This window comes from Suncus etruscus, chromosome 13 (genome assembly GCF_024139225.1).
Source record: "Suncus etruscus isolate mSunEtr1 chromosome 13, mSunEtr1.pri.cur, whole genome shotgun sequence".
NCBI lineage: Eukaryota > Metazoa > Chordata > Mammalia > Eulipotyphla > Soricidae > Suncus > Suncus etruscus.
Genome location: NC_064860.1, coordinates 79,536,244 through 79,563,131, shown reverse-complemented (window position 1 = coordinate 79,563,131; position 26,888 = coordinate 79,536,244). Strand labels below are relative to the sequence as shown.

Below are 26,888 nucleotides of genomic sequence, written 5' to 3'. Positions count from 1 at the left end.
CTCCTGGCTATGCGCTCAGAAGTTGCTCCTGGCTTCTTGGGGGACCATATGGGACGCCGGGGGATCGAACCGCGGTCCGTCCTAGGCTAGCGCAGGCAAGGCAGGCACCTTACCTCCAGCGCCACCGCCCGGCCCCTATTCCCACTGTTTTTAACTTTATACTGAAAGTAGTCCACAGCCATCACTAGATTTTAGCAATAAACAGAGACAAAGGAGTAAGAGCATCATTAATTCAAAATGAAAAGAGAAAGGAGAATTTTTGTTTTGTTTTGTTTTTGTTTTTCAGGCCACACCCATTTGATGCTCAGGGCTTACTCCTGGCTAAGCGCTCAGAAATTGCCCCTGGCTTGGGGGGACAATTTGGGATGCCGCCGGAGGATCGAATCGCAGTCCTTCCTTGGCTAGCGCTTGCAAGGCAGATACCTTACCTCTAGCACCACCTCGCCGGCCCCACAATTTTTTTTTTTAAAGTGTGTGACTTTGGGGCTGGAGAGATAGCATGGAGATAAGGTGTTCGCCTTGTGTGCAGAAAGACGATGGTTCGAATCCCAGCATCTCATATGGTCCCCCGAGCCTGCCAGGAGTGATTTCTGAGCCTGGAGCCAAGAGTGACCACTGAGTGCTGCTGGGTGTGACCCAAAAAACAATAAATAAATAAATAAATAAATAAATAAATAAATAAATAAATAAATAGTGCGTGACTTTGGGGTCAAAAAGCTAGCATGGAGGTTGGGTGTTTGCCTTGCATGCAGAAGGATGGTGGTTCAAATCCTGGCATCCCATATGGTTCCCCAAGCCTGCTAAGAGTGATTTCTGAGCATAGAGCCAGGAGTAACCCCTGAGCGCTGCTGGGTGTGACCCCCCCCTCCGCAAAAAAAAAAGTGTGTGACTTGGTCCTAATCAGTGACTAAAGCTAATCCTCACTGGGATAAAGCCACAATTCCTTCTCTCATACTTACAGTCCACTTTTCACCCACACAGATTGGGTGTAGAAGTGTAGGTCCTTGTTCAGAACAGAATTTACAGCATCTTCTAGATGTAATTCTCTTCCCTCACAATGTTCCAGAGCAAAAAGACTGATAGAGGGCTCCTCAAAAACCTATCAGAATTCAAGAAAGAAAAATTGCCACAGAGGTTAGTTATCAGTGGTATCCCAGTCAGCGGGGAGGAGATACTCTGGAATTTTTGCATTCTCAGACACGTAGAGTTTAACAGCTTTAAGTTTTAGAGAACTACAGTCAAAACTCTTCTAGTATATGAGATTCTGATAATCATATTTTTTAGTCAAATTGTTTTTGAAATTATCAAAAAATCAACCTTAAATCTCATAATAAAAATAAACAATTGATTTTAATGCCATATCAAAGTCCGTATATGCTGTAATGGACTACTTCTTGGTCAAGCCATACTTTTAGCTGACTAAATAACAAATAAAGTAATAGCATATCACATAGAATGCAAAACTTATGTCTTTAAAAACATTCCAAGGCTGGGTCAGAGAGATAGTACAATGAGTAAGGCAATTGCACTGCACACGCTGAGCCAGGGTTAGATCCCGACATCCCATTTAGTATCCCCTTAGCCCTCTAGGAGTCATTCCTGAATGCAGAACCAGGTGTAACCCTAAACATCACCGAGTGTGGCCCAAAACAAAAAATAATTTAAAAACAATCCTAGTAGGAAAAAGGCATTTTAAATTAACAAGCAAGAAGAAGAATCATAAAGATAAATATGGATAGGTTGATTTCTACGTAATTAAATCATAAATCACACACTAAAAGCTTATACAAGATATTAGTATTTCTATGCTTATGACATATGACAATCTAAATGTACCTAAGCAAATGAATGCATAAAATAGATATGGTTATATTACAAAATTAAGTATTATAATTTCTGCCATGAAAAGGGTATTTTTCCTTTTGTGATGGCATGAATGGATGTTGAACATACTAGGCTAAGTGAGGTAAGTCAGAGTTAATGCAGGATATAAATCATATATGTGTAGAATCTAAAAAAGTTTAATCCTGGGGCCAGAGTGGTGGTGCAAGCAGTAAGGTGTCTGCCTTGCATGCGCTAGCCTAGGTCGAACCATGGTTCAATACTCCAGCATCCTATATGGTCCCAAGAGCCAGGAGCAATTTTTGAGCACATAGCCAGGAGTAACCTTGAGTGTCACTGGGGTATCGCTGAAAAACCAAAATAAAATAACATAAAATAAAAAGTTTAATTCTTCAAACAAAATAAACTAGCAAATTGGTAGTTACTAGGGAAAGGGGAAGGGGGGAATAGTGGAACAAAATACGTGTGTTTAAGGGTACAAACATAGAATAGATAAAGTATTAAAAATAAATTAGAAAATAAATAAATAAATTAGAAACTTAGATATAATAAGCAGTTAATTCTGTTATTTGCATAATTTAGTCAAATGACAGACAAAAGCTAAGTAGTCCCCAGATCTCTACATCTGAAAATAATTAATTCAATGTTGTTCTTTTTCTTTTTATTCATTAACAAGTGCAAGACACCAGCTTCAAAATTGGGGTGGGGGAATGAGAAATCAAAATTATTATTTGCATAATTAGTCCAAATGGCAGAAAAAAAGGTAAGTAATCCCCAGGTCCCCACATCTGACAAGAATTAATTCAATGCTGTTCTTTTTCATTCATTAACAAGTGCAAGGCACTAGCTTCAAAACTTGAGGATGGAGGAATGAGAAATCAAAATAAAAAAAAAAAAAGTAGAACAATGCTACTTTGGATAGCTAAATTAGAAGAACTAAACAGATAAGAAATGTAATCCAGAGCATAAAATAGTATGCCCTATAATCTAACATACAGCAAAAAGCTCTATTATTTTCAGCAAAATGGAGCAGGATTACAGAAGCTTCATGATTAGGGAAGTGTGTTATTCAGTCTCACAGCATGTAATGGATTTCTGCAGGGCAAGAGTATATACAGCAGGAAGGCCCTTCATAAAGGTGAGGGACAGAAATTCTTCATACATATTAGGTAAGTGACTATTAGAATCATTTCACTGGATAGGAAATAATGCCAAGTACTCCCACTACTTGCTACCCTGTTTTGTTTTGTTTTGTTTTGTTTTGGGACCATACCCAGTGATGCTCAGGGCTTATTCCTAGATCTGCACTCAAGGATCACCCCTGGAGGGCTCTGAGGACCATGTGTGATACCAGGGGATTGAATTTAAGTTGGCCATGGGCAAGACAAGCATCCTATCTGTTGAACTAATGCTCTGGACCCTGGACAAATAAAAATTAGGTGGTTACAAAGAGGGGCCCCTTGAGTTAATGAAGTTAGTGAAGTAATTGAGGAGAGTCCAAAGATGAAGTGTTATGGATGTAAAGTTAAACTCTTGAATTGAAACTTGGCATAACTGACCCTTAATAGCAAATACTTTTGTGATGAGGAAGAAGCGAGTGGCTGTGAAAGTTTATTTGGTTTTGGCAGCTAGGAAGTAACTGATCATTTAAAAGAGAACTGTTTGAATCCACAGGCTGAGGAATAAGTGGTACAAAATCTGTCAAGGCAGAGAACTATATTTTTTTAGACTAGTTTGGTGGTGTGAAAAGGACTAGTAGCCTATGAGTATACTGCTGGATGTAATAAAAGATGGTAATGAAACAAAAAGAATCTGAATAAGGATATGTGAAAGGGATGGTTCAGAGAAGAAGTGAATTACTGTCTTCCATTCATTCACAACTCTCAGAAGAAATGAACCACAGGAAAGAATAATTTAAAATGGAAACGCAATCCTTTTTTAGCAATAAAAAGAAAGGGCCTGGGTGATGGCATGGCGGTAGGGCGTTTGCTTTCTCCTGCTGACCCAGGATGAACCTCGGTTTGATCCCCCGGCATCCCATATGGTCCTGCAAGCCAGGAGTGATTTCTGAGCACATGGCCAATGAGCGTCATTGGGTGTGACCCCAAAACAAAAAGAAATAGAAAAGAAATAAGAAAAATATAATGCTGAGAACTCTGATTTTGTATTAACAAATAAATGTATCAGTAATATTTTCTTTGTAAAAGTTTCCTGATGATAAGAAAGGTCTGAAGAGCTACAAAACTTTCTGCAGTGTGGAGCCAGAGTGATAGCACAGCTGGTAGGGTGTTTGCCTTGCACATAGCTGACCCAGGTTTGATCCCAGGCATCCCATATGGTCCCCTGAGCCGGCCAGAAATGATTTATGAGTGCAGAGCAGGAGTAACTGGAAAACAAACAGGTGTGGCCCCAAATCAGAAAACAAAACAAAAAACCAAAAACTTATTGCAATGCTAGAAAAGATGTCTATCTGTATCTTCAATGTGGGAGCTAATAGAGCTAGGAGAGTGTAGTGGGAAAGGTCCTTGCTGTGCAGCTGACTCAGGTTGAATCCTGGGCACCACATATGATCTTCGGAGCCTGAGCTTCTCTAAGGGTGATTCCTGTGCATAGTATTAGGAATAAGCCCTGAGATTCATTGCTGAGCCCAAAAACAACTACCCACAATGTGACAGCTATTAAATACTGAGCATTTACAATTCAACTTTGGTGATCAACAGACTCTATTAATTTGGTTTTGATTTTAATTTATTTCAATTCATATAATCACATTTGTACTCTGAAAGCGAGAACAGTTCAAGTGACAGCGAAGAGAATGAGCCCCCCGAAACGCCAGCCCCTGAGCCTGAACCTCCCTCAACAAACAAATGGCAGCTGGACAATTGACTAACCAAAGTCAGCCAACCTGTGGCACCCCCGGAGGCTCTGGGGACCAGTCAAGGCAAAGATGGGGATGAGAGTAACTCTACTTGTTAGGAATCCAAAGAGCCTCCCCCTAAAAGCTCCAGCAGAGCTCCCCGTGTTTCTTCTGAAGGTCCTCACGTTGGCAAGAGAAGGTGCCAGAAGGCCTCTGTTCTGCAGGAGCCGCCAAAGAAGCAAACAGTGGGAACCAAACAGCCCAAGAGACCCTGCAAGACCCCAGCAGTCAGGGTCTCGAGACCCAGCTTGCAAGTAGAGAGTGAGGTGTCTCCATCCCCCTTTACTCCCAGAGAGCAGCCATCCAAAGACAAGCCAAAAGTGAAAACGAATGGCAGACCACGTACTGGAGAGAGCAAGGAGCCTGCTCCCAGGGAGAAGAAGCAGCACAGGGGCGGTCCCCCAGCCCCACCAGAGGCATGCTCAGGGCCGAGCTCACCAAGGACCTTGTGGAAACCAGGCACATGATGCTGGTTGCTCCTGTGCATGGAGCCCAGAGCAAGACAAGTAGCAGCCAGCGCACCGGGGTAGCCTCAGAAGAGAACTGAAAGAACCCCAAAATGCTCTCCCAGCTCAGGGACCCCTCTCCCCCAGACCAGCTATTGGTGAGGATAACTCTCAGCCTTCTGTCCCGGGTATCCCGACCGCCAGGAAAAGGGGACTGCCAGAAGAATCCAGACCACAAGCAGCCTCCCCCAGGGAAGCGGGTTGACTCTGAGAAGAGAAGCTCAGACAAGGGGACCAAGCGGAACAAGGTGAGTAGTAGATAGTACAGATTTAGGGATTAGAGCAAAAGCTCTCAAATTTATTTGGTCTACCAACTCTTTTCAGAAAAAATCATCACTTAGCACCCCCTTTCTCAGAATCCGGGCTTCTATAAGCAAATAGAACCATCCAATCCCACCAATTATATTAAAGCTAGTACTACAATTCCATCATCTCAGTGTCCCATTTGTGGATCACTGTGTCGTCCACTTTAGAAAATACTGGAAGACTCTCCCTGACCCAGGGAATAAAGTAAATGACTGAATGCAGTGAGAGGGAAAGGGCAGGTCAAGAGCACTGTAAATGCTACTAGCTGGAATGACACAGAAACCCGAGACACTCTGTTGCTCAATGTCTGAAGACAAGATTAGGTGTCTCCTTGACTCTGAAAATCAAGCCTGGATACAACCCAACAGTTTAGAAAAGATTATCTCTCAGTAGTCCAAAGAAGTAGATTAGAATGTCTTCAATAGAAGACTCTTAATTATGCACTAAAACAGGTGGCATTTTAAATGAATGTGGACAATCAAAATCCATGAATAAGCCCTTGCCTTTACCTTTGGTCTTTTTTCCAAAATACTCCTTAAGCTTTAAAAAACTTTTTAGTTGACCCCTTTACCCAACTACTTGTTGAGTTATTAGTCAGATTAAACAGGCAAGGAGCCTGGAGAGGACACATAGTCAACCTCCAGGAATATCTTCCAAGAAAAATCTGACTGTGATAGGAGCAATAGAAACCGTCATTAATTACATTTATTAGTGAGTTAATGTAACTTTATATACATGGTGGGAGTAAAATTATCAGGTTATAATGTGAATGCTAAACATTATTAAAGAAAAACAAGATCTATGCTTTTCCTCTTCCTTCTGGAGAATACTCAATAGCTACTGCTGGAAATTAACCTCTAAGAATTCCATATCTAAAAAATTTAGCATAAGGAAAAAATTAAAAGCTTGATGGTTTAATAACTTTTGCTTTTGGGTAATGATACACAGAGACTAAGAAGAAAATTAAAAAGTGAATTATTTTTAAAACTCATTTATCAGTAAGAATGATTAAAGAAACCTAATATATAAAGTGGGATAGGAATATAAATGAAAAGTATAAAAAAGAACTAGAACTGTTCATAAATAGCAGGATTCTCATGGTCAAGTTTGTATCATTCATAGAGAATAGTTTCTAAAAAGTAGATGTGGTTAAGATAAAAAAGCGGGGCTGGAGAGATAGCATGAGGTAAGGATGGTGGTTCGAATCCCGGTATCCGATATGGTCCTCCAAGCCTGCCAGGAGTGATTTTTGAGTGTAGAGCCAGAAGTAACCCCTGAATGCTGCCGGGTATGATCCAAAAAAATCCAAAAACCAAAATGAAACAAAAAAAGACAAAAAAGTAATTTGAGGGTAAATTGTACAAGTGAACCTTCAAGTACGAAAAAGATTCTTCCATGCGCATTCTCATTCCTACAACAAAAATATTTTAATTGACAATAGTAATATATATATATATTTATATATGATGCATGTGTAATCTAGGTAGAAATCTGTTTACGGAAATGATCCTTATTTAAAGTCCTGAAACCCCAAAATTTACAAATAAAAAATTCCCCTTTAATTTGGCGACAAAAATTATCTGTGTAAATGTAAGACTATTTATTATGTTCATCCATTTGTGTGGCTGAAAATATTTTTTACTTTATAAAGGCAATAAATTTAATAATGGGATGTTGCACAGACTTTTTGATGGGGGCTTCTTATGCCATATATGAGATGTATCACTATTTAAAATATGAAAATTTCCAAATATATTTGTATTAGAAGTTGCAGGACTTTACCCATTCATTTCATCTCTGCATCTTTCCTTTGACTTAAGATCCTCAGATACTATTACTCTCTGCAGCTTACAGATTTGATTAAGAGGTTTCAAACCATAGTACATGAAAAAGCTGGCACTTGAATGCAGACAGTATTGTCTCAGCAGCTATGTTCCTAGCTACTACTGTCTCTAAAATGTTCTAATTACTAGCACTTTTATAATGGAGACTACTTGTCAGTGGCAAACAAATGTGCTGATACTTGACTTCATCTTCTCAATTAGTTAATATCTAAGACCCTTATTCACAGGTATCTCATTGGGGGTAACAAATAAGTCCACCATATCTCCCCCTCCCTTTTTTAACCATCTTAATTTGAGGTTCTGAGATCCAGGTACAAGTACTATGCTGAAATAATATTTATATCAATATAATTTCAACATAAAGAAATAAAATGTTTAGCTCTACATAGTAACCTTTTTTGGGGGTAGGATGCGGAACATCTAGGAAATGCTCAGGGGTTATCCTAGCTCTGCACTCAGGAATTACTGCTGTTGGTACTTGGAGAAACATATGGGATGCTAGGGATTGAACCTGGGTTGACAGTGTGCAAAGCAAGTGCTCTATTCACTGTACTGACCCTCCAACCCAGTAATTACTAACTTCTGATTCTTTAAAAAGTTCACAGACATTTGCACTGTGGATCTATAAAGTTTTTAAATTTCAGGTTATTATAAGCAAAAAGGTATTAATAGTACCTCAGGGTTATGGTAATTGGCCATATTCTAAATATAACATATTTTTACTCTAAAAATATCTAGCAGTCACTGAGACTACTGTCTAGTAGAGATAATATAAATCCACCGTGATCTTCACCTAAGAATCTTATGAAATATGGCCAAAAAACTAATATTAGACTAGACACAAAGAAATTAACCATAATGTGTACCTCAAATACTATTCTAGAGAAAGAGTGTCTTGGTAAATGATATAAATTTAATAAAATAAATGCCCCGGGTTCAATGCTACTATGTACCTAAATTATTACTGTGAAAGATTTGTAATCCACTTTGCTCACAATAAAAATTATTAATAAAAATTTAATAAAATATACATGAATCTCAATAGGATTCTAATTCAAAATCTTTAACTATAGGTTTTGGCAAAAAAAAACCCCACAAAATTATGCTTATCACTCTAATGTGTATTATAAATTAATTACTGTCTATGACCTGTTATAATATTAAGTGTGTATCAATGTTAGAGGTATCTTTTTTAAAAAATTGGGAAGAAGGTCTCACACCCAGCAGTGCTCAGGGCTTACTCCTCAGGGGACTATATGAGATGCGGAGGATTGAAACCAGGTCAGTTGTTTGCAAGGCAAGCTGTACTACCTTTTAGCCCCACTAAAAGTGTCTATTAGTTTCACATCTTATTAACTGAGCAGATTATAGCTCAGAGTGGTCAGAAATATGCCCTGGATCATTGGGCTATTTAGAAGTGTTGGCCTAGCAGACTCTGTCTAAAGCCAAGCTCTTTGACAGGGAACTACAAATCTCAGAATTGCCTTTGGGATTCAGTTTCCACAAAGAGCTAACATTCTAACCAAACTATTTTTTCATTAAAAAAAAAAGCTGCAATACATTTTTAAAAGACTATAAATCTACATACCCAACCCCCAAAGCAATACATTTTAATTTTATAATGTTGGTATAAAATTTGATAAACAAAATATAACAATAAATTGTTATCTATCCCATATCTAGAGATAATCATTATATGCTGAAGTTGTTGTGAAGTCTTCTGGCTCGTATTTATTCTTTTTTCGTGGTTTTGCAACTTTTTATAGATCTATCTTACTGTACCATACTTAGTAAAAAAAGTTCATCTTTCACTGAAAATACTGTACTGCATCTTCTTATATGAATGTCTTTTAACTTGTATCATATATCAAACATTTTTATCTTTCTCATCATAACTGAAATTCCTTTCACTAGCTGTATAAGAATAATTTTATTTCTCTGCCACTAACTAAACTGTATTGTTTCATGTTTTCAGAGATTTATATCTAAAAATAATGTTACTTAACTGTTGTATTTTGTCTTTGTGCGATTATTAGCCATTTAAAATCCTTTGTATATACTTAGCCAATTTCTCTAATTAATTGCTTATTCATATTTTCTGGCAACTTTTTTTTTTGTTTTTTTGTTTTGTTTTGTTTTTGTTTTTGGGCCATACCCAGTGATGCTCAGGGATTTCTCCTGGCTATATGCTCAAAAATAGCTCCTGGCTTGGGGGACCATATGGGTCTGTCCTAGGTTAGCGCGTGCAAGGCAAACACTCTATTGCTGTGCCACCACTCCGGCACCATCTCTGGCAACTTTTGAAAGGTTTCTCTTTTTATCAATTGATTTTAAAACCTTTTAATATCCATACACTAAACATTTATAGGATATAAATGCTGCAAGTATATTTTGCAGTCCATGGCTATGGCAGAGTGATATCTCTGAAGTTTATAAATGTGCCATCTGGCATGAGAAGGGACATGTGAATGAGAGATGAATCTAGTCATGGAGATTTAGTCTGAATTACATGACTTTCCTAATAATCAGAAGGGTCTTTACAAAAGGAAGCCAAGAGGAGTGTACAACAGAGGTAGGAGATAGAGGAGATATTGCCCTTTGATGATTGGAGGTCATGAACCATTGATGCTGGGAAAGTTAAAGAAGCAAAATCTGACAACATCTCCCAGAAGGCAATCCTGCCAACATTCTACTTTTATCCCAATAAGATCCACTTCAGACCTCGGATCTTCAGAACCGACAGTGACAAACTGTTGCTTTTATGCCAGGAAATTTGTGAAATTTAGTCCAGCAGTGACAGGAAATTGATACACATTTGTCTGTCCTCCCCTTTGTTTGTTGTTTTTGGGTCAACCGGCAGCACTCAGGAGTTACTCCTGGCTCTGTGCTCAGAAACCACCCCTGAGCTAGAGCAGTGGTGCAAGTGGTAGGGCATTTGCCTTGCACGCACTGAGCTAGGATGAATTGCAGTTCGATCCCCTGGTGTCCCATATGGTCCCTAAGCCAGAAGTGATTTCTGAATACATAGCCAGGAGTAACCGTGAGCGTCACCAGGTGTAGTCCCAACCCAAAGAAAAAAAAAAAAAGAAATGCCCTCTGGCAGGCTTGGGGTATCATATAGATTGTTGCCAGAAATTGAACCGAGGGCCATCCAGGTTGGAAGGGTGTAAGGCAAGCACCTTACCACTGTGCTATCACTCTGACCTCCTGTCTTTTTCCTTTGTGATTTTTACATTTAAGATGGTTTACGAGACATCCATGTTACTTCAATATCATTGGGGCAGTTTTTTACATTTAAAATATTTTTTAGGGTCTTCTGAGCAGTGCTCAGGCAAAGATGTGGTACTGTTAAGGTCCTGTGGTGTTAGGGTTTACCTGGGCCACCCTGGGCGATGCTCAGGAACTCTAGAGGTGCACACAGTTGATGCTCAGAAAACCTTTTGGAGCCAAGGACTGAACCAGAGTCAGCCACATGCAAGTCTGCCACTTCACCTCTGTATTCTCTCCCCAGTATCTTTTTCCTTAAGTTTTACAGTTTTTTTTTAAATTTAGATTTGCTATTAGTCCATGTGAAACTTATTTGTTTGTCTAGGATAAACTGTATTCTAACATTTTCCATATTAAAAATCAATTACTCTAATATCACTTTAAAAGTTTATAGTAGCCCCATTAAAATGCTATTTCTGTCACCTTCCAAATTCTATCATCTATGTAGGTCAATTTCAATGTTATCCCAGTCCACTCTTCTATTTGTCTCTCCCTGCATGAATACTGTGTCTTAGTAATTTTTACGGTATATGGCAAAATATAACTGAGAGTTGAGGAAGTGTTTTCTCTGGTCTTTAAAATTATTTTTGCCAGAGGGGCTGGTAAGATTGTATAGTAGGTAGGGTAAGAACTTCCAAGTGTCTAATCTGGGTTCAATCCTTAGAACCTGAAACCCTATATGGTTTTCTGAGTCCATAAGGAATAAGCCCTGAGGATAGCCAGATGTGACACCCCCCCATAGGCAAAACAAAACCAAAAATTCTTGGTCATAACAGACCATAATTAACTTTAGAATAAATCTGTCATGTTTTCTACACTGAGATGCTAGGGAAAAAAGTAATAATTATTTGGGTGGGGACAAACCCATTTGACACCCAGGGGTTACTCCTAGGTCTGTGCTCAGAAATCGCTCCTGGCTTGGGGGACCATATGTGACGCTTAGGGATCGAACCGCAGTCCATCCTAGGCTAGTGTGCGCAAGGCAGATGCCTTACCACTAGTGACACCGTTCTGGCCCAAAAAGTAATAAATTTTAAGCATTCTGCTTCAAACTGAATTTATTTGGGGGAGATAAAAAAATTCATGTTATTAATATTTCAACTATAAAAGGTTGTATCTCTCAATCTTTTATGTCCTTGAATACATGTTTGATTATTTTGCCCATAAAGGACTTGCTGGTTTGTTGAATTTATTCCTTCTAGTTTAATTGCTAATTATATTTAGAAATTTAAAATTTTATGTCGTAATTTTCTTAAGAAGTATTATAATTTTTCATACTTTTTTTTTCTTTTTTTTTTAATGCATAATTTTTTTTATTTAAACACCTTGATTACATACATGATTGTGTTTGGGTTTCAGTCATAAAAGGAACACCACCCATCACCAGTGCAACATTCCCATCACCCAAGTCCCAAATCTCCCTCCTTCCCACCCAACCCCCGCCTGTACCCTAAACAGGCTCTACATTTCCCTCATACATTCTCAATATTAGGACAGTTCAAAATGTAGTTATTTCTCTAACTAAACTCATCACTCTTTGTGGTGAGCTTCCTGAGGTGAGCTGGAACTTCCAGCTCTTTTCTCTTTTGTGTCTGAAAATTATTATTACAAGGGTGTCTTTCATTTTTCTTAAAACCCATAGATGAGTGAGACCATTCTGCGTTTTTCTCTCTCTTTCTGACTTATTTCACTCAGCATAATAGATTCCATGTACATCCATGTATAGGAAAATTTCATGACTTCATCTCTCCTGACAGCTGCATAATATTCCATTGTGTATATGTACCACAGTTTCTTTAGCCATTCGTCTGTTGAAGGGCATCTTGGTTGTTTCCAGAGTCTTGCTATGGTAAATAGAGCTGCAATGAATATAGGTGTAAGGAAGGGGTTTTTGTATTGTATTTTTGTGTTCCTAGGGTATATTCCTAGGAGTGGTATAGCTGGATCGTATGGGAGCTCGATTTCCAGTTTTTGGAGGAATCTCCATATCGCTTTCCATAAAGGTTGAACTAGACAGCATTCCCACCAGCAGTGGATAAGAGTTCCTTTCTCTCCACATCCCCGCCAACACTGTTTATTCTCATTCTTTGTGATGTGTGCCATTCTCTGGGGTGTGAGGTGGTATCTCATCGTTGTTTTGATTTGCATCTCCCTGATGATTAGTGATGTGGAACATTTTTTCATGTGTCTTTTGGCCATGCGTATTTCTTCTTTGTCAAAGTGTCTGTTCATTTCTTCTCCCCATTTTTTGATGGGGTTAGATGTTTTTTTCTTGTAAAGTTCTGTCAGTGCCTTGTATATTTTGGAGATTAGCCCCTTATCTGATGGGTATTGGGTGAATAGTTTCTCCCACTCAGTGGGTGGCTCTTGTATCCTGGGCACTATTTCCTTTGAGGTGCAGAAGCTTCTCAGCTTAATATATTCCCATCTGTTAATCTCTGCTTTCACTTGCTTGGAGAGTGCAGTTTCCTCCTTGAAGATGCCTGTAATGTCCTGTAGTGTTTTGCCTATGTGCTGTTCTATATATCTTATGGTTTTGGGGCTGATATCGAGGTCTTTAATCCATTTGGATTTTACCTTTGTACATGATGTTAGCTGGGGGTCTAAGTTTAATTTTTTGCAAGTGGCTATCCAATTGTGCCAACACCACTTGTTGAAGAGGCTTTCCCTGCTCCATTTAGGATTTCTTGCTCCTTTATCAAAAATTAGATGGTTGTATGTCTGGGGAACATTTTCTGAGTATTCAAGCCTATTCCACTGATCTGAGGACCTATCCTTATTCCAATACCATGCTGTTTTGATAACTGTTGCTTTGTAGTACAGTTTAAAGTTGGGAAAAGTAATTCCTCCCATATTCTTTTTCCCAATGATTGCTTTAGCTATTCGAGGGTGTTTATTGTTCCAAATGAATTTCAAGAGTGTCTGATCCACTTCTTTGAAGAATGTCATGGGTATCTTTAGAGGGATGGCATTAAATCTGTATAATGCCTTGGGGAGTATTGACATTTTGATGATGTTAATCCTGCCAATCCATGAGCAGGGTATGTGTTTCCATTTCCGTGTGTCCTCTCTTATTTCTTGGAGCAGAGTTTTATAGTTTTCTTTGTATAGGTCCTTCACATATTTAGTCAAGTTGATTCCAAGATATTTGAGTTTGTGTGGTACTATTGTGAATGGGGTTGTTTTCTTAATGTCCATTTCATCCTTATTACTATTGGTATATAGAAAGGCCATTGATTTTTGTGTGTTAATTTTGTAGCCTGCCACCTTGCTATATGAGTCTATTGTTTCTAGAAGCTTTTTGATAGAGTCTTTAGGGTTTTCTAAGTAGAGTATCATGTCATCTGCAAACAATGAGAGCTTGACTTCTTCCTTTCCTATCTGGATTCCCTTGATATCCTTTTCTTGCCTAATCGCTATAGCAAGTACTTCCAGTGCTATGTTGAATAGGAGTGGTGAGAGAGGACAGCCTTGTCTTGTGCCAGAATTTAGAGGGAAGGCTTTCAGTTTTTCTCCATTGAGGATAATATTTGCCACTGGCTTGTGGTAGATGGCCTTCACTATATTGAGAAAGGTTCCCTCCATTCCCATCTTGCTGAGAGTTTTGATCAAGAATGGGTGTTGGACCTTATCAAATGCTTTCTCTGCATCTATTGATATGATCATGTGGTTTTTATTTTTCTTGTTATTGATGTTGTGTATTATGTTGATAGATTTACGGATGTTAAACCAGCCTTGCATTCCTGGGATGAAACCTACTTGATCGTAGTGGATGATCTTCTTAACGAGGCATTGAATCCTATTTGCCAGGATTTTGTTGAGGATCTTTGCATCTGCATTCATCAGTGATATTGGTCTGTAATTTTCTTTTTTGGTAGCGTCTCTGTCTGGTTTAGGTATCAAGGTGATGTTGGCTTCATAAAAGCTATTTGGAAGTGTTTCTGTTTGTTCAATTTCATGAAAGAGTCTTGCCAAGATTGGCAGTAGTTCCTCTTGGAAAGTTTGATAGAATTCATTAGTGAATCCATCTGGACCTGGGCTTTTGTTTTTCGGCAGACATTTGATTACTGTTTTAATTTCATCAATGGTGATGGGGGTGTTTAGATATGCTACATCCTCTTCGTTCAACCGTGTAAGATTATAAGAGTCCAAGAATTTATCCATTTCTTCCAGGTTCTCATTTTTAGTGGCGTAGAGTTTTTCAAAGTAGTTTCTGATTACCCTTTGAATCTCTGTCATATCAGTAGTGATCTCTCCTTTTTCATTCCTGATACGAGTTATCAAGTTTCTCTCTCTCTCTTTCTTTGTTAGGTTTGCCAGTGGTCTATCAATCTTGTTTATTTTTTCAAAGAACCAACTTCTGCTTTCGTTGATCTTTCGGATTGTTTTTTGAGTTTCCACTTCGTTGATTTCTGCTCTCAACTTTGTTATTTCCTTCTGTCTTCCTATTCTTGGGTCCTTTTGTTGAGCATTTTCTAGTTCTATTAGCTGTGTCATTAAGCTACTCAGGTAAGCTCCTTCTTCCTTCCTGATGTGTGCTTGCAAAGCTATAAATTTTCCTCTCAGTACTGCTTTTGCTGTGTCCCATAAGTTCTGATAGTTTGTGTCTTTATTGTCATTTGTTTCCAGGAACCTTTTTATTTCCTCCTTGATTTCATCTCGGACCCACTGGTTATTGAGCATGAGGCTGTTTAACTTCCAGGTGTTAAAGTGTTTCTTCTGAGTCCCTTTGGAGTTCACAAATAATTTCAGAGCCTTGTGGTCAGCGAAGGTAGTCTGCAAAATTTCTATCCTCTTGATCTTATGGAGGTATGTTTTATGTGCCAGCATGTAGTCTATCCTGGAGAATGTCCCATGTACATTGGAGAAGAATGTGTATCCAGGTTTCTGGGGATGGAGTGTCCTATATATATCCACTAGGCCTCTTTCTTCCATTTCTCTCCTCAGGTCTAGTATATTCTTGTTGGGTTTCAGTCTGGTTGACCTGTCCAGTGTTGACAAAGCCGTGTTAAGGTCCCCCACAATTATTGTGTTGTTGTTGATATTATTTTTCAGATTTGTCAACAGTTGTATTAAATATTTTGCTGGCCCCTCATTCGGTGCATATATGTTTAGGAGAGTGAATTCTTCCTGCTCTACGTACCCCTTGATTAATATAAAATGTCCGTCTTTGTCCCTTACAACCTTCCTGAGTATAAAGTTTGCATTATCTGATATTAGTATGGCCACTCCAGCTTTTTTATGGATGTTGTTTGCTTGGATAACTTTTCTCCAGCCTTTTATTTTGAGTCTATGTTTGTTCTGACTATTCAGGTGCGTTTCTTGTAGGCAGCAGAAGGTTGGATTGAGTTTTTTGATCCATTTAGCCACTCTGTGTCTCTTAACTGGTGCATTTAGTCCATTGACGTTGAGAGAAAGAATTGTCCTGGGATTTAACGCCATCTTTATTTCAAAATTTGGTGTGTCTTTTGGGTAGTCTTGTCTTAGATTAGGTCTTTCAGTTTTTCTCTTAAGACTGGTTTTGTGTCTGTGAAGTTTCTGAGCTGTTTTTTGTCTGTGAAACCATGTATTCTTCCATCAAACCGGAAAGTGAGTTTTGCTGGGTATAGTATTCTGGGTGAAGCATTCATTTCATTCAGTCTTGTCACAATATCCCACCACTGCTTTCTGGCATTGAGCGTTTCTGGTGACAGGTCTGCTGTAAATCTCAGGGAAGCTTGCTTGAACATGATTTCCCCTTTTGATCTTGCTGTTTTCAGAATTCTGTCTCTATCTGTGGGATTTGTCATTGTGACTAGGATGTGTCTTGGGGTGGTTTTTCTGGGGTCTCTTTTGGTTGGTACTCTTCGGGCATGCAGGATTTGATCACATATATTCTTTAGCTCTGGAAGTTTCTCTTTAATGATGTTCTTGACCATTGATTCTTCCTGGAAATTTTCTTCCTGGGTGTCTGGGACTCCAATGATTCTTAAGTTGTTTCTGTTGATCTTATCATAGACTTCTATTTTCGTCTGTTCCCATTCTTTGACTAATTTTTCCATTGTCTGCTCATTTGCTTTAAGTTTTTTGTCCAATCTCTCCTGCTGTATGGAATTGTTATGTATCTCATCTTCCACAGCACCAAGTCTATTCTTAGCTTCTGATACCCTGTCCCAGAGCTTATCCATTTTGTCATTCACTTCGTTTACTGACTTTTTCAGTCCTGTTAGTTGACATGTTATTTCAGTTTGGAGTTTTGTCATTTCTGCCTTCATATTTTCTTGGTTCTTATTAGTGTTCTGTTCAACTCGATCCATGGTTTCTTGGAGTCTGTTGAGCAACTTCCATATTGCTAGTCTAAAGTCCTTATCTGAGAGGTTGATTAGTTGTTCAGTCATTATCTGGTCCTCAGAATTGTCATCTTCATTCTCTATGTCTGATGCTGGCCTGCGTTGTTTCCCCATTGTCACACTTGTATTGTGGGTTTTTCTACGTGTTGTGGTGGTATTCATTGTCTATATGATGTAGGCAGCACACTCCTCTGGCTCCTCCCTTTCTGGATGGGCTGACTTGCCTCTAAGGGAGGGGAGTCCTCCGTGGATGAAGCCTCACACTGGGTCAAATCTTAGGCCCGAGCATGCAACAGAGAAGACAGTCCAGAGAGAAATGTTTGCTTCTGTGATATAGCGCCGTTCTTAGTGTGATTTTTCCTTCTTGTTGCAATGGAGTTCTTTCCTTAGAAAGAGTGCACGGCCGCGTAGCAAAGCGGAGCGGCCGTGCTCCTCTGAGCCTCTTTTTGCCCCACTCGCAAGAGTTTCACGCAAGAGGACAGTAGACAGACATAGACAGGTCACACTCACAGTCTTTCACAGCTGAGCCCCACTGGGCCGGTGTACTTTCGCGGATTTTCCCCGCCTGGTGTCACACACAGGGAGCCAGCTTTTGCAAAGGTTAGCCGGTTTTTATGCTCTCTTTCATACTTTTAAAAACAATTTTTTTATACTTTTTTGGAGTGTTGATCTTAAAATGCTCTTAAATAATATTGAAAAGAAGTGTTAACAGCAGAGATTTTGTCCCCTGTTTTATTTTGTTATTTTTATTTATTGATTTATATTTAGGCTATACCAGCTGTTCTAAAGGCTTACTCTTGGATCTGTATTCAGGGCTGGGTTTAGTAGACCATATGTGGTGCCAAGATCAAACCCAAGCCAGCCACACACAAGGTAGATCTTATCCACTGTATTATCTCTCAGGTCCTTTCAGCATGACTTTAAAGAGAAATGTTTAAAATGTTTCACTAGGAAGTTAAATGTTTGTTGTAGTTAGCTATTGTTTTCAAAATATATACAGAACTACTAAATATGTTTATACTATATACTATTAAATATGTATAAATAGCTGAACAATTTAATAACAAGCAGACTCATCTATGCCCAATAAACTCAATGCTTCTGCTCCTTCTATGCCAGGATTTACAGTCTATTTATAGCTGTGACCCTTATTCAGTATACTTGAACAGAATAAATCACATTGTCTTGCCAATTCTTATTTTACTTCCCAATATCCTTTGTGTCATCACATTATAATTTTATTTGAAGTTTTCCTACAGCCTCATGTTATAATGTTTCATTAAATTTGCTTCCCTATAAATGTCAGGATAGGGTTATAACTTCAAAGGACGCTAAACTTCCATGCCAAATAACCATTGAGAGACTAAAAAGACAATAAGTAGACTTTTGCTCCCATAGAAAAAAGACAACTGACAACTTCTAGCTTGATGCTTAAAGCATTCTACTTAGGTTTTCTCTTCCCCTCTGGCTCCTAACTTATGTTTTAGAGACTCACATGACATAAGTTTTTCAAAACAGTTACATATTTTAGTCTCTTAAGCCATGTACCTCCTAAATATGGAAACAATCTTTTAAGTTTTCAATTAATAGGTTTTTACTATATCCATTTAAATATATCCAAGATGCATATTTGCAACAAAACTAAAGGCTGGCAGATGTTTGAAAATACCTATAATAAAAATTACTTAAGGACGAGTTAATTAAGTCCAAATAAATTGAGGATTTACTCAGATAATATTAGTGATGAGCAGAAATATAAAGTAAAGTATGATCTAAGTTATGTCACTGTAAAATATCTGTAAATTGTGCATACTTAAACTCTAGAACTTAATACATATCTGTATAGAAATAACTTAGGCTGAGGAAACAGCTATTTTCAAAGCATGCTGACCATTGTATGAAAAAAAGTCTAAAGACTCCTCAACATATCTCAATACAACACTTGAACACTAAGGTCACAACATGTCTATGAATGCCAATTAAATATACAACTCAAAAGTTGTATATAAAAGAAAATTCAAACAATAAATATATGAAGTCAATTCAACCAGATGGAAACATTTCCTAGAATGAATCAAAAATCATACTTAAGTGTGACATCAGCTGTGGTATTAGATCTATATCATATCAAAGATCCAGTAGGGGGGGAAGTCATGTAAAAGAAATCAAAGGATAAAAGGTGAAGTGTACTCAGCTTTTTACACGAGGGAAAAAGAACAGCTTCTGGAAATAAAACAGCTAAATTTGGGGATAAGGAAGTCTATTTTTTGGGAATGTTAGCCTAGTAAGCTAATCTTGACACCTACTTTGTCTTACTCACTTATTATGCTTAACAAATAATTTTCTGATGATGGATTCAGTTTACTATACTCTTCCAGAAAGGCAGAATGGAATGCTTCTCAAGCATTACTTTTTTTCTCACTTTTTTTTATTAATAATTATTTTAACCAAAGTGGATTACAAATTATTCACAGTAATATTCAAGGTACATATGACATTGAATCAGGAGCATTCCCATCACCAATGTTGTCCTTCCTCCACCCCTGTTCCCAGCTTGTATTCCATATCGCCCCTCCTTTGCTCCCCTGGGCTGCTAGTATAAGTGGTCCCTTCTATGTCTAGCTTGTTGTAGATTGATTCTGTTGTAGTTGGCTTTGGATTTGGTGTTTAAGTCTGATCATTTTTTATTTCTACTCTATGTTCATACAATTGTTCCCCCCTCAATTTGTGAGGCAGAACTAGAACCCAGCTAGCCAAATTCCTAGGCTGTCATTCTTGTGTATCTCCTAGATATAAACCACATGGATTATCAGATTGAAGTATGGTTGACTGTACCAAGAAATGTTACCTGTAAAGGATTATTCCTGGACATTTGCTGGTCCATTATGATGTCCAAGCTCAACTCATATACTTTCCATTTCAACATAAATCTACTACCTAAAGAATGCATGCTCAACAGACCTTTCAATGTAAAAATGAAAACTTCTGTGCTGTGTATAAACTAAATATACTCTTTAATAAAGTTTTATGATGAAAATGCTATTTTATCTCTCAAGTACCTCAAAAGAGGTACCTCCAAACTTTATGTGAATGCTTTAGGACCAAAACAGAAAAAACGTCTAAAATATATATATATATATATATATATATATATATATATATATATATATATATATATATATATATATATATTATTTTTACTCCTATTACTCACCTTTATCTTATAGCTATAAAATAATTGTAAATATTTCAAAAATAATAATTATTTATTATATGTCTAAAATACCTTTCCATAGAAATTTTTTTGGTACAATTCAAGGAATTGGGTCCTACAAATTTCTTTTTTTGAGGGGGAGGTGGTTTAGGCCATACTTGGTAGTACTCACCAGGGCTTACTATTGGCCCTGTGCTCAAGTAAAACTCCTGAACTCCTGACAATGCTCAGATGTCTCATTGGGTGCTGGGCATATAACCCAAGTTGACTTGGTAAGGTAAGTACCCAATATACTATGAAATCTCTCTGGCCTTGCAAAATCCTTTTAAGATGATACTTTCATTATTCTTTCCAAAGTAAATGCTGAATTTTTTCCAAAGCCCTTTTAAACCTAATTCTTGGGGGAAAGAACATAGACCACATTAGTTTTTTTTAAAACCAAACTTCTTCCAACAGACAGCAGGCAAACAGTAGCCACTTACTCTTTCCAAGTAGGTAGCTAAGGGATGACTAAAAGAGACCAAGAGCTCTATTTCTGTTCTTGTTTTTCAGCCAAGACACTATTTTTAGCTTAATACCAATAACACTCTATCCAAGAATGTCTTGTGAAATAAGACTACAGTACTCAAGTTAGAATCAAAGATTCTGAGTTCGGCCAGTATCCCTGGAAGACCGCTTTGATGGAAGAATCTGAGTCATACCTATCCCTTTGATAGGCTTAAATCATCTTCTAAACTTCAGTTTTGACCAAATTATGGCCTAAGAAAATAGGATAGAATCATTATAGACATCCTGAACATAACCTGGGCACTCAAAATTTCCTTACAAGGAACCCAAAATTGATGATCTAGAATAGTGATCCTCTTTTTCTCACATTTAAAATTCAAGTAAACTTGATGACAAGTAAAACTACTTATTCTAGTAAATGTATGCTTTACTCAATCGGCAGAAAAGCTAATTCCCTTCAAGTAAGGTTAAAACCAATATCCATGGAGGTCTATGCCTTAAAACAAAAGTGTTAACCGGATTGGCAAACTAATGATTTATCTAATTGAACAAATGATAGACTATTTTCTACTAATTATTTATAATTATAGCTGTGACATTAATAAGTTTTATTGGGTACTCATCAGGTATGAATTTGACAGCATCATCTCATTTAATATGTTACTGTAAGACACATTTTGGGGAAGGGAACGCCTGAAAATATTCAGGGCTTACTCCTGGCTCTATGTTAGGGGATCAACATTGGTAGGCTTGGGGGAATCACCTGGCATACCAGGGATTGAATCTAGGTCACTGCATGAAAGGGAAATGCTCTTCCCACTGTACTGTTGCTCTGGTCCCTGGAAGTACTCATTTTTGTTTGTTTGTTTGTTTTTTAGTTTTTGGGTCACACTTGGCAGCACTCAGGGGTTACTCCTGGCTCTATGCTCAGAAATCCCCTGGCAAGCACAGGGGACCATATGGGATGCCAGGATTCGAACCACCATCCTTCTGCATGAAAGGCAAAGGCCTTACCTCCATGTTATCTCCGGCCCCTGGAAGTACTCATTTTTAACTGGTGAGGAAACTTAGTAAGGCCACCAGTGAAGATTCTCAGGGGTTACTTCCGGTTTTGAATTCAGGTTATCAGTCCTGGTAGGCTCAGAGAATGTATAGGGATGCTAAGAATTGAACCCAGGTCAACTGTATGCAAGGCAAACACCCTGCCCACTGTACTATTTATTGCTCTAGACCCAAAACTGAGCAAAGTTGAAAATGTCATCCAAACTTGTTAAAATAACAAACTAAGATATAAGTTCAGACCTAATATTAATTTAGGTCCCAATGTTTTATTTCTGCTCATTAAAAAAAAGAAAATACAAAACTTTAGTTTTAGTTTTCTAGGATTGTACAAATGGATCTCAATTTTATAATCTACCAATTAATTTTAAAATATAATTTACCAATTTTATTTCATTTGGCATCACTTGTTATTATTAAGCATGACAAAACTGTCTTATGAATTTAGCAGAGTACTTACATAGTCAATGGGTTTGAGGGATCTGATTCTAGATGTTGGGCAGCCACAGGAAGTAAGGTCAGCATAGAGGCCTTCTTCTAATACACACTGATTATAAGAAATGTCCTCTTGATAATACAGGAGCCAGCTTAAAAAACAAGCAGTGAGACATTCAGTCTAACTGCATCATGGATGACTGTGGAGATTCATCATTATACTGTGGGAACTAGGGTATGAGCAGGATATGAAAGTCAGAGTGCTGACCAATATAAATTACTTGGTATCAGTTTATAAAAACAGCTACCCATTTCATTTAATGAACACTTACCGTATAATAGACATCAGCAAGGTACTTTACAGATAAGTCCTTTTGGTTCTCAATAATTTTAGGAGTAAGATATATTTTTATAAGCATCAAAACTAAGGATATGAAAAGTTAGTTGATTTGAACAAGGTTTTCTTAAATATCAAAAGATCATGCTAAAATTTAAAATAAGCATCACTTTTTTTTATTTAAACACCTTGATTACATACATGATTGTGTTTGGGTTTCAGTCATGTAAAGAACACCACCCATCACCAGTGCAATATTCCCATCACCAATGTCCCAAGTCTCCCTCCTCCCCACCTGACCCCCGCCTGTACTCTAAACAGGCTCTCCATTTCCCTCATACATCATGATCGTGGAAATGACTAGATTAATCTACTGCCCAACATGAGAGAGTAGGCTTCACATGATTCTTTCCTAGGAAAAGATGAAACTTCAATTTTTTGTTTGTTTTTTTTTTTTTAGTTTTTGGGTCATACAAAATCAGTTTGTAGATTATTTGGTTTTTATCATGACCGTGGAAATGACTAGATTAATCTACTGCCCAACATGAGAGAGTAGGTTTCACATGATTCTTTCCTAGGAAAAGATGAAACTTCAATTTTTTTTTTTTAGTTTTTGGGTCATACCCAGTGATGCTCAGGGTTACTCCTGACTATGAGCCCAGAAATCACTCCTAGTTTGGGGGACCATATGGGACGCCAGTGGGATCAAACTGCAGTCAGTCCTAGGCTAGCTCAGGCAAGGCAGATAGATGCCTTACTGCTTGTGCCACTGCTCTAGCATCTCAAACTTCAAATTTTGAACTGCCAGTTTGCAATGATTATTATAAATAAAAATCATTATTCATAATTGAAGAGATTAGCAGCTGTATTGAAGAAAAACAAAAGTCCATGTCATGATCTGATAATGGACTTGATTTTAGTCTATGGAATATAAATTACACATATAAATAAATCATAAATTCATACATAAACAAATGCAACTCAATATATGTGTGTGCAAAACTATTCCTCAAAAACCTTTAATGAGGGTATAAAGTGATAGAAGAACATTTGAGTGCTTGCCTTTCATACAGCCAACCCATGTTTGATCCCCAGCATTCCATTTGGTTTCTCAAGCCCTACGAGGAGTGATTCCTCATTGCAGAGCCAGAAGTAAGCTCCGAAGACCACTAAGTCTTCAATATTTGTTTTTGTCATGAAATGAAATTCTTTTTCTCACAAATATTTTATTTTAGTAGAAAAGAAACTTAGAGCCAAAACCTAGAAATATAATTATATCAATGCCTCAGTGTATGCATTTCTCTCACTAAGGAACTGAAGATAATATAACTTATAGGATCTGATTTTAATATTACAAATAATTCATATCCCTTATAAAAATAGGTTGAATATCAATAACAGGAACTGACTATAAGTGTCCACAGGGACACTGGTAGAGAATCAGTGACACTTCAAAGATAATGGAGGTGCAGTAACTTTGTACATCAATACCATAAACATTAATGCTAATATTGCCATATTGTCTAATCTAAGCTACAATAAATTAAGGAAAAAATTTTAAAATTCTGGAAAAGTAAAGTTTGAACTGATAGGCATAAAAGAAACTTTTATGAGTATAAAATAATATATATGACTATAAAATAGGCATAAAAGAAACAGTTATGACTGCCTCATTTATGGTAAACATAGAAACTAAGAAGACATTAAAAAGGGCTCACTTCAGTACTAAAGTCCCTTAAGTGGAAAATAAGAGTTCTTACACACTCTACTGGCTCACAAGAAAAAGAAATCAAACTATTGAAGGAAGGATACAGATTTTCACATGTTAGTAGGTTGACAGTAATACACTGAATTAAACACTCAGACTGGTTCAAATGGTAAATTTTCTTTTTTTTCCTTTTGGCTTTGGGTCACACCTGGTGGCACTCAGGGGTTACTCCTGGCTCTGTGCTCAGAAATCACTCCTGGCAGGCACAGGGGGACCATATGGGATGCCAGGATTTGAACCACCGTCCATCGTGGATCAGCTGCTTGCAAGGCAAATGCTATCTCTTCAGCTCCTAAAATGGTAAATTTTCTGATCGTTTGCCATAAAAATGTTACTACATAGATTATACTCTAGCTTTTAGAACTGCATGTTTCAGAAACATGTGAAAAAAGTCTACTAAGATATAAATATCTAGTATTATTTGGAATAACACAAATTTCATGTTAAAAAGAGTTTCAAGCTAAAAGGTGATTCAAGCAATCCTGAGTGATATGATATATTCATCTTTGTAAATCCTAACTCTGAACCAGAGACCTCTATCTGTGAGATGAGATAGTAAATAGACATATATACTTAAATAGACATGCATACTTTTTAACTTTAGGAGTAATGTGCCTCTGTAACATGACAAAAATTCTAAGTATTTTAATAGTATTCTAATGTTATACAAGCAAAATATATAATCATTAAAATGTTTAGAAAATAATTTAAAGAAAAAAAATCAAAAAATGCTTCCAAACTTGAGTAATCACCATTTTCTTTCTCTATATTACACCAATGGTAATACAAACTGGGTAATTTAAAATGGAAAAATTAACAGTTGAGAAATTATTTAAAAAGTACTTTGCTGTATATGAAAAAATAATACAAGTCTACTCTGTAAAATTCAAATAAATTCAGTTGAAAACCTTAAATAATATTAAACATACTTACCAGCCCCGAAGAACTTTAAAAGAATATGGTATGAATGGCGTCAAATCAGCAAGTTCTTTTGTGAAATCTATGCATTCACCTTGGAAACCTGGTTTACTGAATGCTTTGAGCTGCAAGAACAAGACAATTAAAAGTAAAACAATTATTTTACACGATGAAATCTTTAGTTTCATCTTCTCATTAAAGAAGTTCAACAAAATATTAATAATTAAGACTTATTTGATATCAGGGGCCAAAGCAACAGCACAGTGGTAGGGCATTTGCCTTGCACGCAGCCAACCCAGGACAGATGGTAGTTCAAATCCTGGCATCCCATATGGTTCCTCGAGCCTGCTAGAAGAAATTTTTGAGCACAGAGCCAGGTTAATAAAATGAATGAGCTGAGGCTGGAGAGATAGCATGGGGGTAAGGTATTTGCCCTTCATGTAGAAGGATGGTAGTTCGAATCCTGACATCTCATATGGTCCCCTGTGCCTGCCAGGGGCGATTTCTGAGCATAAAACCAGGAGTAACCCCTAAGCACTGACAGGTGTGACCCAAAAACCAAAAATAAAAAAGAAAAGAATGAGTCTCATGAATTATACTGGAGTCTAGAAATCCTACACCAATAGGCTTGCATTACAAGCGAAGAACTCATGCTAATAAGCCATCCCTTTCTCCTACTATCATAGGAAATAGGTCTTTCTGACTATTTAATCTTTGTTGCCATTGTCTTGTCTTCATCACCTTTCTAGAGATGGATGGTCTCTGAATGTTAAGATTTTTTTTTCCTTTGTATTTTGGATTCTTTGTTGGCCTGGATATAAAAGGTCATCCAAAACTCGAGAGGTGAGAGAACCAATTTACCCTGAAACTGTGCTTTACACATCCTGAATTTCCTTTTTGAAACTAGGTTATTTCTGGAGCATTAAAACACTAAGGAACTCCCTGCCTTAAGAGTGTGTGATTTAGCAAGCTTCTGCCATCAGCCTGTGTTGGTTTCTCCAAAGAAGCAAGAAAAAGAAAATAAAGTTGAGTTGTCCTCTAAAACACTTGTTCTGTGTAAGAACAATTCTACATGTTCATCAAGCTGTCACTTAAATTCTGGAAAGAGCACATATTCTGGGTAGTAGCTTTTCAAACTGCTTTTAAGCTAAAGTTTTTAAATATTTAATGCTATAAAAAGCAAATCAGGGGCCGAAGCGGTGGCACAAGCCTCTGCCTTGAGCGCACTAGCTTAGGACGGACTGTGGTTTGATCCCCCATAGTCCCATATGGTTCCCAAGCCGGGAGTAACCATGAGCGTCACCTTATGTAGTCAAAAACAAAACAAACAACAAACAAAAAAAGTGAGCCACATTTTGTTTTCAAAAATATAACTTTTCTAGTTAACAAATACATTAATACACAATAAAAATCAGAAAAGTTACAATTGTGGCCATATTGTTCACTACTTGTATTTTAGTTTGCTGAGTTATTTCTATACTGGTGAGCTTAAAGATTTATACTGCAACTTTCATCTTGAAATGTCAAATCTTGGACAAATGACAATCCAAGTAAAGAAAATTTTAGATGGTATATAGAGTAACCTTTACCAGTTTTTATTCCAGTCTTTTTATACTTCTTATATCTTTTTTTCTTTTTT

The 26,888-nt window shown here is 37.4% G+C and overlaps 1 protein-coding gene across 1 annotated transcript in view; it reads right to left on the bottom strand.

The window, feature by feature from the left end:
- CRYBG3 (crystallin beta-gamma domain containing 3) overlaps window positions 1-26,888 on the bottom strand; it is a 137,173-nt gene that overhangs the window by 11,715 nt on the left and 98,570 nt on the right. Inside the window, exons 16-18 of the mRNA XM_049785642.1 lie at window positions 25,265-25,374; window positions 22,252-22,378; window positions 960-1,099 (exon numbers count right to left, since the gene is read on the bottom strand). Coding sequence (XP_049641599.1) covers window positions 960-1,099; window positions 22,252-22,378; window positions 25,265-25,374 — 377 coding nt within the window. The remainder of the gene's footprint in view (window positions 1-959; window positions 1,100-22,251; window positions 22,379-25,264; window positions 25,375-26,888) is intronic.